Raw genomic sequence first — 15568 nt, forward strand, 5'->3', positions numbered from 1 at the left:
CCACTACCCTCTGCTCTGTTCCCGACTTTGGGCGCTCGCTTGCCCACTTGCTCTCGCTTCTCCCCTTTTTTTTCTCTCTCTCTCTTTCTCGCATCCTCTTCTCTCCATTTCTTTCTATTTCCTTCTCTCTGTTTACCTGAGCAGCTGTTCCAGTGTTTCCCTCTGCCCGCCATCGCACAGTGCTTTCTATTATACCGGGAAGTTTACACTGTTCTCTTTTCACCCGTCGTAAGGAGGTTAAGGATACTCATCTTACCTGCCAGCCGAGTGCTCTCGGGTCTTCGGATATTGGAGTCTCCTGGTCACCAACTCCACTGCCACGCAGCATCCTTGGATACCGTCAGGATCAAGCCCAAGAACTACAAAGGGTTTTTTTGTGCCATTCTGGTTTTTCCACTACTCAGCTATCCCGGGGCCTATTCCACTGGGCTACTTTTTCATTAAGTGGTCACAGTGGCAGCCTCCCGTGGTAGGCCCCATCTACGCAAGAAGGACTGCCGAAAGAAGAAGACATCCACCATTAGAGCTGCCGGTTCAGTTGAGGAGGGGGGGGGGACTTTCAGAGAGTGATCGTGACAAGGTGTGAGAGAGAGCGGGTGCGAGAGAGAGAGCGGGTACGAGAGAGAGCGGGTGCGAGAAAAAGCAGGTGCGAGAGACAGAGAGTAGGTCTTGTGTGTTAGGTTAGGCTAATAGGTCTGTTTCTGATAGATACACTCTTGGTACAGTGTTACAATGGGATTTAAAAAGGTGCAACCTGTGCATGGCTTCTTGATACGTCCGAGTATTAGCTATTGTGTTGGTATCTTGCATGTATATGCCCCTTAGTTTGTATTAATTGCATGCTGCAACAATACAGGGTGATGCTTTTCTAGTTGACAACAATGCTATGTGGAGTATGCTGTTCACAGAGGCTGTCTTTTATAGAGTACATAGTGCTTGTAGAAGCAGATTAAGGATTTATTTCAATGTGCGTTAGGCAAAGTGGGTATGCAGTACCCTCTGGGAACACTACAAACAACTCAGACTACAGGTATAGGAAACGCAACCTTTAGTATAAGCTTGTACTACACAGTTTTGGTAGCGTGTTGAGCAGCCAGGCTTATCTCAAGAGGGGTCAATGTGAGCTGTAGTGGAGTTACACAGAGATTTACAGTTACAGGTATTCAAATAAACTTACACTCAAGGTTCCTTGAATAAACAATTATTAATTTATCAGTCCGTCAGAATAAACCTTCTTCAGAAGGGAGCAATATAATAGTAACACTAAAATACACTTCATGAAATACACTCTTAATATCTCTAAATCAGTAGATATCCTTTTGGGATGGCCCATAGACACTACCTACACGCTCAGGTGACTTCAATTGCTAGGATGCTGGGGACATTAAAATATCACTGTTGCATTTAGGATCCTATGGTAATAAGTCAAAAGGAAAAGATTTAGAACATACAAGACGCCACAAATATTCTTAAGCAGGCAAATACTTTTGTATCCCCCCAGAAAGAGTCATTCAGTACAATAGGATAAGCCGAAGTCAATGGGCAAAAGTCTTATATAGGATGAAGCACCTCTGGTAGGTAAATGGAAAAGTCTTTGCACAATGTTTTAGATGTCTTTGAAGAAATGAAGAATCAAATGTAGGGCCACAAGCTGATTAGACTTGCGAGTGGTAGAAGATGCAAGCAACTCTACAGCAAGAGGTAAATTCTCTCAGACTTTGTACAGTACCTTTAAAATGAAGAAAAGATGCAGCAGATGACTCCTGTGCAGCTCTGCGGGTCTCACTGTTCCTGGGCCAAGTCGTGGGGACAAGAGGGAGGACGTCGGGAGACTCCTGCAATGCACTGGGACGGTCAAAACTCGCAACCAGCAAACTTCCCTTTCAGTGGCTTTTCAGTGTTTCAGCTCCTCGCGTCTACCTCAAATAGCAACACTGCGGTTCCTGGCTGTCGAGATGACTTTCCTTGCTTCTGGGGTCCTGCACTCTCTTGAGGGGGCTCAGGCTCGGTCAGTCCTGCTTCCTGCGAGTCTGGAGGATCTTCCTGGAGCTCTTGGCCAGCTTAAAAGCAACACACACAATCTGGTGTTCCTCTCCCTGGCTATGTGGTTTCCAGCAGCAACTCACCAGCTCCGAGATGGATGTCCAGGTGGCTTATTTTGGAGTTGATTGGTCCCACCAACTCAAGGGGAGAAGTCGTCCTTGCAGGTGCTTCTCTGTCGATGTCAACTTGCCGTTTCGGGACTGCAGCAGGGCTTCACCGGGCAAACCAACGGTCCAGGAGTTGCAGCAGGCGTCCTCTTCAAGTTCTTCTACGGTTCCTTCGTCCAGTGGTTGACAGCCTTCCAAGCCAAAAGCCTCACCTTTTATTCAGTTCTCTCCCATTCATTCCAGCCTAGGTGTCAGTCACCCAGCAGGGTGGCTGTCCTTGCCGGACAATCAACCGGCCAATCACCACAGAGTGCATTTGGGTCCCCTGGGAGACTAAGCACAGGGGGTTTCGGGCACCTCCCTCACTTCCTGCCTACCCCAGACACCCTGGAGCCAGAGGCAGGCTTCACGCGTGAATCCCCGCCAAAGGCAAAGGGAACAATGGGACCTAACCTGGTTTGGCGTGCACAGTAAATCTCAAGAATGACCTTTCCACAAAGAAATTGCAAAAAAAGAAGACCGGGCCATTTTGACAAAAAATGTCACCCTTGGGTGCTTTACTGCAGCTGAGAATGCAGCCCGTGGTAAATGCATACCACGGTAGTTAAAACAAAACCACTGCCACCAGCCATTCAGTGAGGAAAGGGTAACAAAAAATGTTGCATGAGAAGCTAGACAAAGGGGGTACTAGGTAACCCCTCCAGCACTCTATTGTAAGATCGGGTGTGCTGGGTCTAGAAAGTTACAAATTTAAGTAAAGTCAATTTCACTTTACTGCACTTGGAAACAGTAGTTTATCCAAGAGAAGGTATTTAAACCTTTGGGAAATCTGAAATACTTCCCTGGGCCACTGCACTGAAGGTGCTGTGTGACCAAAACACACCCTATGGTCACCCTAAAACGCAAGTGCAGGGTGGCTGAGAGGAAATGGCGTGCTTCATGTTCATCCTCTGATAAACTGGCCTGCCGCCTGCTCCAAAGGCAATACCGTCTCTCCGTTCTCACCAAAAAGAGAGCCCTTATCCAAGCCGACATCTCTGCGGCATCCAACAACTCGGCTGAACTCTTTAAAATCTGCAAGGAGCTTGCCAACCCTGCTGCAGTCTCTACCTCTCCTGTCCCCTCCCAGGCCCTCTGCACTGCACTGGCCTCTCACTTCATCTCTAAAACTCAGGACATCCTGTCCTCACTCTCCTCCTATCACCTCCCTCCCTCTCTTCCCGACTCTTCCTCTGGCCCTTCTGCAGCCACCCCTCCTCCCTCCTTCTCTGCCTTTCCACTTTTTTCTGCTGACAAGGTTTCCAGACAAGTCCGATCTATGAAAGTCTCGTCTAAACAGGTTCACCCCTGTTCCTCCAAAACTATCAAGGACCACATCGACTCCCTGGCTCCTGCCCTGGCTGACTTTTGCAACCACTCCTTCGCCTCTGGAGTCTTCCCATCCCCCCTAAAGCAATCCCTTGTGCACCCTCTTCTTAGGAAACCCTCCTCCGACCCCTCCTGCCCGGCTAACTATCGCCCAATCTCCATCACTCCCTTCCTAGGCAAGCTCCTGGAGAAACTGGCCATCTCCCAGCTTAACCTCCATGCTGAAACTGTTGGTAGTCTCCATGACCATCAATCTGGCTTCAGAGCGGCCAGAAGCACGGAAACTGCTCTCCTGAACATCCGTGAGGACCTGCTCTTGAACCTCGACTCCAACACTCCGTGTGTTCTCATTCTGCTCGATCTCTCTTCTGCCTTTGACACTGTCAACCATGCCATCCTGCTCAACCGTCTCCGTGATGACCTGGGTATCACTGGTCAGGCTCTGGCGTGGCTGACCTCTTTCCTTTCCAATCGACCCTCCCAGGTCCAACTTGGGTCCTTCCTCTCTGACATCTTTTTCTCCACCTGTGGTGTTCCCCAGGGATCTAATCTCTCTCCCTGGCTGTTCAACCAGTATCTGGCACTCCTTGCCCACCGCATCGCCGCGCTCTGCCCCTACTTTCAGTGCTATGCGGACAACACCCAGCTCATTTTCAGGCTACCCTCGGCCTCCTCCTTTCCTTCCCTCATCTCTGACTGTCTGCCTGCCATCCAGGAATGGTGTGCCGCCAATGACCTCTGCCTTAATGCTAGTAAGACTGAGATTCTACTCATCGGCACACCCACTCCCTCCTTCCCTGTAGCTCTCTGGCCATCCTCGCTTGGCCCTCCTCCTGCTCCTACCTGCAAGGCAAAAAACCTCGGGGTCATCTTCGACTCCACACTCTCCTTCTCTCCTCATATATCTGACGTCTCTAAGAAGTCACACTACCAGCTGCACCTCCTCAGAGGTATTCTTCCCTTCCTCTCCTTCCCCCAGAAGCTCACTGTCTCCCGAGCCCTGGTTCTCTCAAAGCTGTACTACTGTAACAGCCTCTATCTTAATCTGCCTGCCTCCACTCTCCGCCTCCTGCAACTCATCCAGAACAGAACTGCGAGACTTGTCCTTGGCCTCAAGCCCAGGGACCGTATCTCTCCAGGACTGAAATCTCTACACTGGCTCCCAGTGGCTGCGAGGATTAAGTTCAAAACCCTCTGCATTGTCCACAAGGCCTTCTGGGGCCTAAATACCTTCAACTCGCTCTTCCTAAATATCTTCCTTCCCGAGCCCTTCGCTCATCCATCTCCAACTCCCTCAGGGTCAGCCGCTTCTCGAAGCAACGAGTCGGGGGTCGATCGCTCGCCGTGGCAGGGGCCTCCCTCTGGAACAGCCTTCCTGCCTCCCTGAAACTTGAGGAGAACCATCTCCGGTTCCGGAAGCACCTCAAAACCTTCCTCTTTGCTTCTGCTTTCTCTCTCTCTCTCACCTGCTAAAGTCTCGACTGAATCTGCACCGAATCTGCAACTGGGCCACTCTCACCGACCTCGGTCCTGGTCCCAGCCACCCTCCTCTTGCACTGCCTCCCTGGCAACCCCTGCACTGAGGGACTGTCTCTGTATCCCTACAGCCCCCCCTTTCCCAGCACTTGTCTGCACTTGCCACCAGCTGGCCCTATTTATTTACTTATTCTACTTACTTGTACTGCACTTCCCCCCCTCCCCTTCCCCTTGAACTTTTCCCTTCCCCCTACCCCTGCACTTGCGCGGTCTGAATGACACCTGGCCTAGTAGGATCGTTGTCTGTCTTCCCCTTGTTCCCCCCTCGCTGCCTCGTCGCGCCTTGAAACACTTGTGTATAGACGCGTTACAAATGTCATATCATATATCATAAATGTAAAAGATGATGCCTATGGAGTTTGTCAGACTCCACAACCAAAAGAAACAGTGTACAAAATCACAATAAAATACATATGAGAGTGTGGCGGAGGGAGGGTCTCACTGTCTCCAGGTTAAAAAGAAATCAAGTCCTCAAAATCCAGCAAAGTAGCTGGGGTCTCTAAGGTGGAGGGAATTAGCACATTTCTGAGATTTCTCCCTAACAATGTGCAGACACAAACACATAATAAGACGCACAGAATATAGGCACCGTCATGGAGAACACACTATACTTCTGAGTTTTAAATAAGCCAAATCCTGCCTTCAGAGACGGTCTGTGGAGCACACCCCATGTGCACGGGCATCTTATATCATATCCAGAACATGATGAAGCATCAGTAGGGTCTGTCTGTAGTATTTAGAGGGCTAACAACCTGAAGGGACAGACTGTAGTTTGTATGCAGCACTTACAGTGTGCAGTGCCAGTATGCTGAGGGCAAAAAACCTGCAATGAAAGGATTTGATATGCAGAGCATCAGCAAACCGCAGAGACCATACTTAACATTTAGTGTTCAATGACTAAAAGACAGCCTTTACTATTTAAAGTGATTCTTCTCTGCAGGGCACTGTACCATTTAGAATGCCACTCTACAGGGACCAACTAACACAAGTGCTTGCTTCTCACCCGAATATGAAGGACTTGATGGGCGAGTTCTTGTAGATATACTGTGAGAGCCACCATTGGACGCTCATGTTCCAGTACCGCATGCCGTCCTTCACTTTCACGCAGAAGTCAGTCCCATGGCAGTTGATGTTCTTCACAGTCTCATAATCGTAAGTCATAGCTATGCAGTCACCGTCCGGGGATCTGTGGGAGATGGAGTAGCAGTTGAGCAATGAAAAGCAAAAAGCAAAAAATGTTATTTCTTCCTGCAGCAGACCTAAAAAGCCAGTCCACGTGTGGCTCCAGATGATTACTCAAAAGTAGCCCCAACCTCTCCCAATGACCCCCATTTTCTATCAAGATATGACATCTTGGCTACCAGGTGGAATTTCGAGATGACGCTACAATAGGGAACACAGGGTATGAAATGCCTTATAGTCTACTGAGATCCCATGTGACTATATTTGTTAAATTCCTAGAGAGAACTATCGTTTCAGATTTAGGACTAAAGCTCCCTGGAACCTTGAAGTCCTTAGAGACATAGCATGGGCCCATAACTAATGGACGCTACCTTGAGGACAGTGGCAAACTCCACCAGTCATTGTGCTTAGTGCAGGTCTCCATTATTGGCCGATGATTAAGTCACTTTTCCTTACCCATTGTTACTCCATACTAATCATTCAGATACCTGTTACCCTAAAATGGCCTGTGCTACTCTTGAGATAAAATAAATTGAGTAAGACAAATATTTATGGTAAAAGCCATTCTTATGCGTCTTTTTACAAGACATAAATTTGCATACCTATAAATCCATCTATATTTCATCCCAAATGCTCAGGGAATACTATTAATTTATGGCTGATAAGGCAAAGAATTATGGCAGCATGCCACACACACACAATATGGCTGCCATGAGACCTCTCCTCGTTATCCCATAGCCAGCCACATAGCTGTGCATCTCCAAATTTCTTGCATAGCTATCCTTTTAGCAGAAGGATTAATTCAAAAGGTTCTTGGAAAAAGTTAAAAAGGGCAGATAGCCTACCTCTCAATGGGAGAATATTCTACAGTGGGTCCACCACCTGAGCGGGACTTCGCTGCTGTGGGATAAGCACCGAATGCAGCAGCCATGCAGCCACACTCTGCGAAGATCCAGGCAATGTAGAAGCGCATACGGAAAACAAAGAAGATGGGTATCATGTAGAAAAGGCGGTACAGGAAGATCTGGTCATAGAACTCATCTGTTCGTACATAGTCCAATGGAAAATAGTGAGAAACCAAGATGAAAAGGCCGCCAAAAGCAGGCACTGGCCTCAGACGCAATAGCAGGGGTCGCCAGCTGGGAATGGTCTTCGAATTCAGCTGGTACAGCCAGTCGTGGTATGTCTTGTAGCGGTAGAACGGTCCTGGAAGACAGCACACAGGTATTTGACTCCCACACATACCCCTGAATAATATCTGGTTCTCTGGCATGGTACCTTTCATATATTCATATGCTTCTATTTTATGCCCCTGCTGACTATGTGCCATAACAGCCATTTAAATCATTACAACCACTTTGTAATTGTATTCATAACAATAGGGAGATAACTTTGACAAGACACTCTGAACATCAACCCCTATGGCTGGCTGGACAATCCCAAGATGGGGTGCCCATTAGGAACGTTCTCCGTTTGCAACGTTCCCTCCATAGTTTCTATGGACTCCCCATTCTTTTAAAGGGATGTTAGCCTTCAGCTTCACTTGCCTTGCCTTTTGCTCATTGCTATGGGGAAACTAATCAGTCCTTCAGACCATCAGTAAAGGGAAACTAGGTTTCCCTTTTGAATGCTTGTACTTTTTAACATTGCACACTGAAACTTACAGTGCAGTGGGATACTTTTGTATCACCCTAGCTTTTTACACATGGGATTTCTGGTTACTTGTATATGTTCGTAAAGACAAGCTGGTAGCAGCAGATCGAATTTTACAATTTGTGCATGCACAATCACATTTACTGCGTATGGCTAACCAAACACGGCTGGTGCCCTAAAATGGGCACACCACAAGATTTTTGCTTGTTCTTTGGCCATATTGTTCTTTGGCCTTCTTCCTGCCTTGCCAGGCCATGAAATCATAGAAGTTCATCCACCTGCCCGGGAAAGCTGCAGTTTCCACAGGCTAGTGATGCCAGTGTGGTGCAGCCAAGAAAGGGGATGGGACCGTCTGGTGGCATTCCTCGTACACGGTGCTTCCTCATACACGGTGCCTTAACGTCTAGGTGTGTGGCATGAGTGAAACCTGCAGTGGTCCCCGTTTAGACCACGGCTCCCTGTTTGAATGGTGCAGATCCTTACCATTGGTGGGCTTGGTCTTGCTTCCAGGCACAATCATGGATAAGAGGATTCCTCCTGCAGTCATTTCTTGAGATCAGCTTTGGAGCCAAGAAGCCTATGTAGAAGAGCAACCTTGTTGAGATTTGTGGATGACTCCCGAAGAGGCCAAGCATCCCTTCCTGCCTTTGGCCCAGTGAAGCCCTGCTGGACTACCTGATCTCCGAAGGCCCTGAGCGCTGCTTCAAACCTTGGACTGGTGGGACCAACCAGTTTCGATGCATTTGAGGATCCAGCCGTTCTGAGCCTTCGGAAGTGTCCCTGGACCACCCATTGGACTGACCAGCTCTCTGATGAGATACCTCGCTAGAACGTTGCCATTCCGCGTGAGTCGACAGAATTTGGGTAGTCAGCTTGTGGTGCAAGTGACCTTCCTGCTGAATTCAACCTCCCAGCTTCAAGGGATTCTGCTCTGGAAGGTCTTCAACCGCTTCTGGAAGGATGCCTGTTGTCTCCTTTGTGCGGTAGCAGTCGCTGGAACTCTCCTTCCCACTTCTAGTGAAGTGTCCTGAAGAGGCCTGCATTGTTGCCTTCTGCATTTCTTCATCGTCAATGGTTGCACTCTGCTCTTTGAACTGACTGAAAGAAGCCTTGCTCTTGAGCACCTCTCACTGGAACCAAAGTCGGGGAAACCTACCCCTAGCGACCCCCAGTCGACCCACATAGTCATCTGGGAAAATCAGAGTATTGGGTTGGGGGGGAATTGGAAGGTTAGTAAACGCCGAGCACCCCCAATACCCTGATCTCCTCAGAAAAAACATTGGTTAGTCCGTTCAATCGCTGGTTTCATCATTGCATCTGAAAGCAGCTGTACCCGATAGATGAAAACATACATTTTACATACCAGCAGTGCTTAATTTGTAAACATACGAAGTGCCAGGACCCAAATATTTTCTAGCACCTCATTGGCACTGCTGGTGGGCAGTTCCCCACCATTCTGCCACCACCAATAGCTGCTCCCCAATGTTTCAACATATTTGGAGTTACACTACAGCTTGCACCTACTACTCATTCGGATTGATGGACACACTGATTATCACCACTTCATAATGAAAGCGAGTCTGAGACAATAAGTGCTGGGGCTCAAAAATAAGTGCCAGGGCTGAGCCCTGGGAAACATCCCCACAAATTAAGCACTGCCTACCAGTACCTTTGTTGCTCATCTTCTCTGGAACATTCACCAACACAAGAACCGTACCTATTTAAGACACTTTCTGGGGAGAAGCTTTGCAACTTTTGGGTACAAGGTTACTCTTTATAGAGAGTGGACATCGTGAAGTTAAGGCACGTTTCTTGAGACTTGGTTTAATTCTACTGCATCACTTACCCTCATTTGTTAAATAGGTTATTGAATCATTTCCGAACAAACTATGGTGACTGAATGGGATACATTACTCGCCGTAATCTTATTTCTGATGCGTGTATCTGCTTAGATTCACATGCACCCACCCCTCCTCCCCTGCATAGGCCGACATCTATTGGTAGTTGCAGAGTACTACATGATTTATTTTCGAAACGCGAAAAAAGGGTAGTCGATTGGGCGTGTCAGTAATACGATCCCTAGTGTGACATCCACTGTACCCATTGTGCTTCTCACACGTCGAGGTCCCTCAGTTGTTTTGTTTCTGACATGAGGTAGCATGAAGTGTAGGGCGAGTACATATGTAAGAAAGTAGAAAATAGCGATAGAGCAAGAACATCCATGCACCTTCGACTCCAGGAGGGGAGGAAGGGTGGGCGAATGTAAATCTAAGCAGATACAAGCATCAGAAATACAATTACGGTGAGGTTTATGAATCTGCTTCAATCATATGCTTTGCATAGATGAGCAAGCAGTATCTGGGGAAGGAGGTGGGTTGTGAAAAGGTATAGTAGCAAATAGATGTTTTAGCACTGCTTGTCCCAACTGTGAATCTGCTTTAGAATGTGCGTCAATGCAGTAGTGCCGAGTAAAAGTATCTATGGAACTCCAAGTGGCTGCTTTGCAAATAGCATCTAGGGGGACGTTCGCAATAAATGGTAAAGTAGCTCCTGTACCTCTGGTAGAGTGAGCTCCTTGTGTAAAAGGCAAGGTCTTCTTTGATAATGAATAGCACAGTTGTATGCACTTGACTATCCATATGGATATGGCGTTTGATATGTAATCACCTTCCCTACCAGGTGCTATGGAAACGAAGAGTTGGTCTGTTTTCCTTAGAGGTTTTGTTTACGTAGTACAAGCTCGCCCTACTTAATATCTAGTGTATGGTGGCTTTTTTCAACAGAGTTGGAAGCATTTTGGAAAAGTTCAACGGATTGGTTGACATGGAACATGGATATGAATTATGGTGAAAACCTAGGATGTGTTCTAAGGACCACCTTGTTCTTGTGGACTACAAAGAAAGGGTTTTGTGCAAATAATGCCTGTAGCTCACTAACCAGTCTTATCGAGGTGATGGCTACAAAGAAAATGGTCTTGTAGGTTACGTGTTTTAGGCTGGCTTTGTGCAAAGACTCAAAAGGCGGACCCATGAGCTTTGGGAGCAATACATTAAGGTCCCCCCCTGGTGGGGCATTAGAAAAGGGAAGGTATAGTCTCTTTACTCCCTCCATGAAGGCTTTGATGACAGGAACTTTCCACCGAGATACCTTGTTCTGTGAAGTGGTGTACGCGGACAGAGACGCTATGTGTATTTTGATAGAGTTAAATACTAGACCAGAGTCTAGTAGGTAAAGCATGTAGTGTAGAATGTTAGATGGAGTACATTCATTTGGATTTAAGGATTGTGATCGGCTCTGCGGCCATCTCAATCTGATGCAGATGGGGAGCAGGTGTATCTGGATCTAGGTCACCTAGCCTAAGCCCTGCCCACCTGGTGCCTTTCAGGTTGCCGTTCTTTTTCCCCCACTTAGAAAGCCCCGCCCACCTGGTGCCTTCCTTGTTGTCGCTCTTTTTCCACACTTAAGGAGCCCTCCAGCCTCTTTTCCTTTGCAGATGGGGAGCAGGTGGCGACTATAACTGTACGGCTAACATCACTTGCATCGCCCCACTACTGTGGGCAGACCATTATCTCGTATCATTCACTTTGTCCACTTTTAGACCAGTCCCAATAGCCACGCGTATTGCCCCACCTTGCTTAACAAGGAATAAAAAGAATATTACACTGGACAATGTGATCCCAACAATCCTACCAACCCTGAATGCACTGGAAGACCATCTGGACCCTAGTACCTTGGTCAAGGAGTATAATAACATGATGCTCACTACACTGGATAAAATTGCCCCACTCAAACTGAGACTGAGTAAGCCTAAACTCCTTCTAAACAAGTGGTTCACCCCCCAATTAAGGGACCTACGATTACTAAAGAGGAATATTGAAACTACTTGGAGACTACTCCCCTCAGAAAATAAGGCCAAACTAACCAAAATATCAGCACAATACAAAAAGGGAATATGCTTGGCTAAACACAATTCCTACAACAAACGTATACTTAAGGCCAATTCCAGCATGAAGGAATTGTTCACTATACTAAAAGGAATTAGAGTCACCTATTCCCACTCCTGATAACTGCGTCAAAAACAAAACATGGTGCTCAGAAATCCAACAGGTGCTCTCCAATAAAGTCACTACCCTACAGAATAAAAGAGACAAAAAGAAAGCCTCCCTCAACCCAGCCCCTTGCTCCACTGAGACATCAGCTAACCAACTGGCTAGATTCCACTTTACCAAAACTACTACTCGAGGTAGAAAAAGTCATTATGTCACTAAAGCCCTCCAATTGCCAGGGTGACCTCTGCCCAGCACAGATAATAAAAGACGCTGCTAGAGATCTAGCTCCTTTTATTTCCAAACTCGTCAATGCCTCATTTTCCTTTGGCACCATTCCCACCAATTTAAAACAATTGTGGGTACTCCCATTGCTAAAGAAGCAAACGTTAGATCCTTTAATTCCCACCAACTACCGTCCCATCACGACGGTACCCTTCTTGCTTAAAATATTGGATAAAATTGCTTACATTCAGATCCAAAAATACCTGGAACTTCACAATCTTCCTCATCGATTTGAAATCCCAGATCGACGAGCTTAGAGATAAAGGGAAATCGGCGCTACTCCTATTAGATCTCTCAGCCACATTCGACCTCGTGGACCACAGTTTCTGTGGACAGGACTCGGCGGCCCATTTCTCCACAGATGCCATCAAATGGATTGAATCATTCCTGAGCAACAGAACTATGAGGGTCTTCTCCCTTTCAGCAGTAGCGGACCTTATTCCAATGAGGTGCGGCGTCCCCCAGGGCTCCTGTGTCTCACCAACACTATACAATATATTTACCAAGCCCCTCTTTGATGATTTGGACCTTCTGGGTATCACTTATACTAACTATGCAGATGATACTCCGATTCTCCTCCCACTTTCAGGGGATTATCAAGAGGATTTGGCATTGGTAAATAGGGTGCATCTCATCATTCAGGCATGGATGGCTACCCATGGTCTTTGCCTGAATGAGGACAAGACTGAGCTCCTTATCCTGGGCACTCACTCCAACCTAAAGAAACTAGGCCAGGAGTACACTCCTTCATTGACAGAAACCTTATCAAGGTTACCAAGGAGGTAAACACTCTTGGCTTCTACCTTGACTCTACCCTCTCCTTTGACAAACAGGTGAAATCAATGGCCTCGGCCAACGCCTACAGCTGCAAACTCATTAGGACAGGTAACCCCTTTCTATCGAATGATAATTGTATGATACTAGCCAGAGCCTTGATTCTCGCTAGGCTAGATTACTGTAACGCCCTGTACCTAGGTACCAATAAATCAATCACGCAGAGAATTCAAATCCTCCAGAATAATGCTTCAAGAGCTGCATTAGGTGTCCCCAGAAGATCACATATTTCAGCAACCGGGCGCCAAAACAACTGGCTTTAGACTCAAAATAAAATCCTCCTAAAAACTGCCTCCATCACCCATTAAGCTCTCAACAATGCTGCCCCCAGTTATCTCACGGAAAGATTCCATAGGAGAACATCTAGCAGACCCTTGAGACTCAGCAACAGGAACTGCCTTACCACCCCTATATTTAGACTCACTAAAGTAGGTGGCAACAACTTCCCTGTGAAAGCTGCTAAACTTTGGAATTCTCTGCCACACCCACTTAGTGAAGTCCAACCATACATGACTTTTAGAGGAAATGACATAAACCTGCTAAAATCTACCGACCGGTAGGCCCGGCCACTCACTCCAGGTAGATTGTATGCATAGTCAATCAAATATCTGCTGTTATTTTGTATCCCTGCCTATGTGATGTAACTAAGATTTTAAGCCTTGCATCTGTCGTAATATGCTGCGCCCCGATACCCCTGGGTTTGGTGCGCATTAAAAGTGAATAAACAAACAAGTGTGAGGCAGAATTGCAGGCAGTACCCTCTGGGACCACTAGACACAATTAGGACTACAGGAGTAAGCAAGACCAACCTTTGGTATAAGTGTGTACCACACAGTTTGTTGGTAGCGAGCTAAGCATACAGGCTTATCTCAAGAGTGCATGTGAGCAGTACAAGTAGTTACACAGAGGACTTTCAATCACAGTGGTTCAAGTGGACACTTATACTCAAGGTTTCTTGGTAAAACACTTATTACACAGTCATTTAGAAAACATTTCACTAGAAGAAGACAACTTATTATATACCAATACACTTCAATACAAAACTAAGATTTTGAGACAGTTTGAGTTCCCCTGAAGTAGGAGCAAAATGGTAGTACAGTTACTTAGCAGTGAGCAAAAAGGACAAAAGTAAGTAGAATAGATTACAAATACTTTCTAGGCAGTGCAAATAGTTTCAGTTCACCAGAAGAGTTCAATTCAAGTCAATAGGCCAGGCCAAAGTCAATGGGCTAGTGTTCTGGCTAGGAAATAGCAGTTATGGTATCAAACGGTAAAGTCTTTGCAAAAGTTCTGAGAAGTAGTTTAGGCGAAAAAAGGATCATTTGTGAGGTCACAAGCTGATTAGGCCTGCAAGTTGGGAAAGTTTCACAAACTTTCACCGCGAGAGTGGCGTTCTCTCAATCGGGTTGTCACAGTACCTTTATATGAAGAAACACATTATGCTGAAGTCGTGGTTCCTGGCAGTTCCTGCAGATCTTGCTGTTCCTGAGCCTCAGTCGTGGGGACAAGAGGGAGGACGTTGGGGGACTCCTGCACTGCATCCTTGAAGAATCCAAACAAAATGGAGTCACTTCAGTTCCAGTAGCTGTAGATTCAAGAGCACAAACTGGTGTCCCTCTCCCTGGTTAATCCTAACCAGCCTTGAGAATAGTATCCAGGTGTCTTACGAGTTGATTGGTCCCACCAACTCAAAGGAAGAAGCTGTCCTTGAAGGAGTTTCTCTGTCGAATGGAGTTTGGCAATTCGGACCTGCAGCAGGGCTTCATCGGGCAAACCAACGGTCCAGGAGTTGCAGCAACCGTCCTCTTCCAGCTCGTCTTCGGTTCTTTCGTTCCAGTGGTTGACTCTACCTTTCAGTCCATGAGGCTCGCCTTTGAAACAGTTGTCTCCCTTTCATTCCAGCCTAGCTGTCACTCACCCAGCAGGGTGGCTGTCCTTGCCGGACAGTCAGCCAGCCAATCATGCCAGAGTGCATTTGGGTCTCCTAATAGACTAAGCACAGGGAGTTTTGGGCACCTCCCTCACTTCCAGCCCACCCCAGACACTCCAACGCCAAGGGCGGACTTCCACCCTGAAGCCCGCCAAAGGCACGCGAACAAAGGGACCAAACTTGGTTTGGCGCACAGAGACGAACACTAGAAGGACCATGCCAAAAAGAAATCGCAAAAAAAGACCACCGGGACTCTTTTAAACAAAGCGGTTTAAGGCGCCATCTTGAAAAATATGGCTGCCATGATTTTTAGCTACTGGTGTTCGCGGTCAGGAAAAATCATGGTAGTTTGTTGTAAAACCACTGCCACCAGCCTTTTCAATAGGAAAGTGTAGCATTTGACTGCTACATGAGTGTTTAGACACAGGGGATACTATGTAACCCCTCGAGCACTCCATTGTAAAATGGTGTGTGCTGGGTCTATGAATTTGGAAAAGACTAGTAAAGGCAATTTCACTTTACATTCTCTGCGAAACAGTTGATCCCAGAGACGGCATTTAAACCTTTGGGAAGTCTAAAAGAAA

General features: G+C 46.9%; 1 protein-coding gene across 1 annotated transcript in view; it reads right to left on the reverse strand.

Annotated features, from left to right (window-relative positions):
- MBOAT7 (membrane bound O-acyltransferase domain containing 7) overlaps positions 1-15568 on the reverse strand; it is a 243413-nt gene that overhangs the window by 40949 nt on the left and 186896 nt on the right. Inside the window, exons 6-7 of the mRNA XM_069636589.1 lie at positions 7082-7442; positions 6058-6240 (exon numbers count right to left, since the gene is read on the reverse strand). Of these exons, the coding sequence (XP_069492690.1) occupies positions 6058-6240; positions 7082-7442 (544 nt within the window). The remainder of the gene's footprint in view (positions 1-6057; positions 6241-7081; positions 7443-15568) is intronic.

Source organism: Ambystoma mexicanum, chromosome 1q (genome assembly GCF_040938575.1).
Source record: "Ambystoma mexicanum isolate Mex_15411 chromosome 1q, UKY_AmexF1_1, whole genome shotgun sequence".
In the NCBI taxonomy this organism is placed as follows: Eukaryota; Metazoa; Chordata; class Amphibia; order Caudata; family Ambystomatidae; genus Ambystoma; species Ambystoma mexicanum.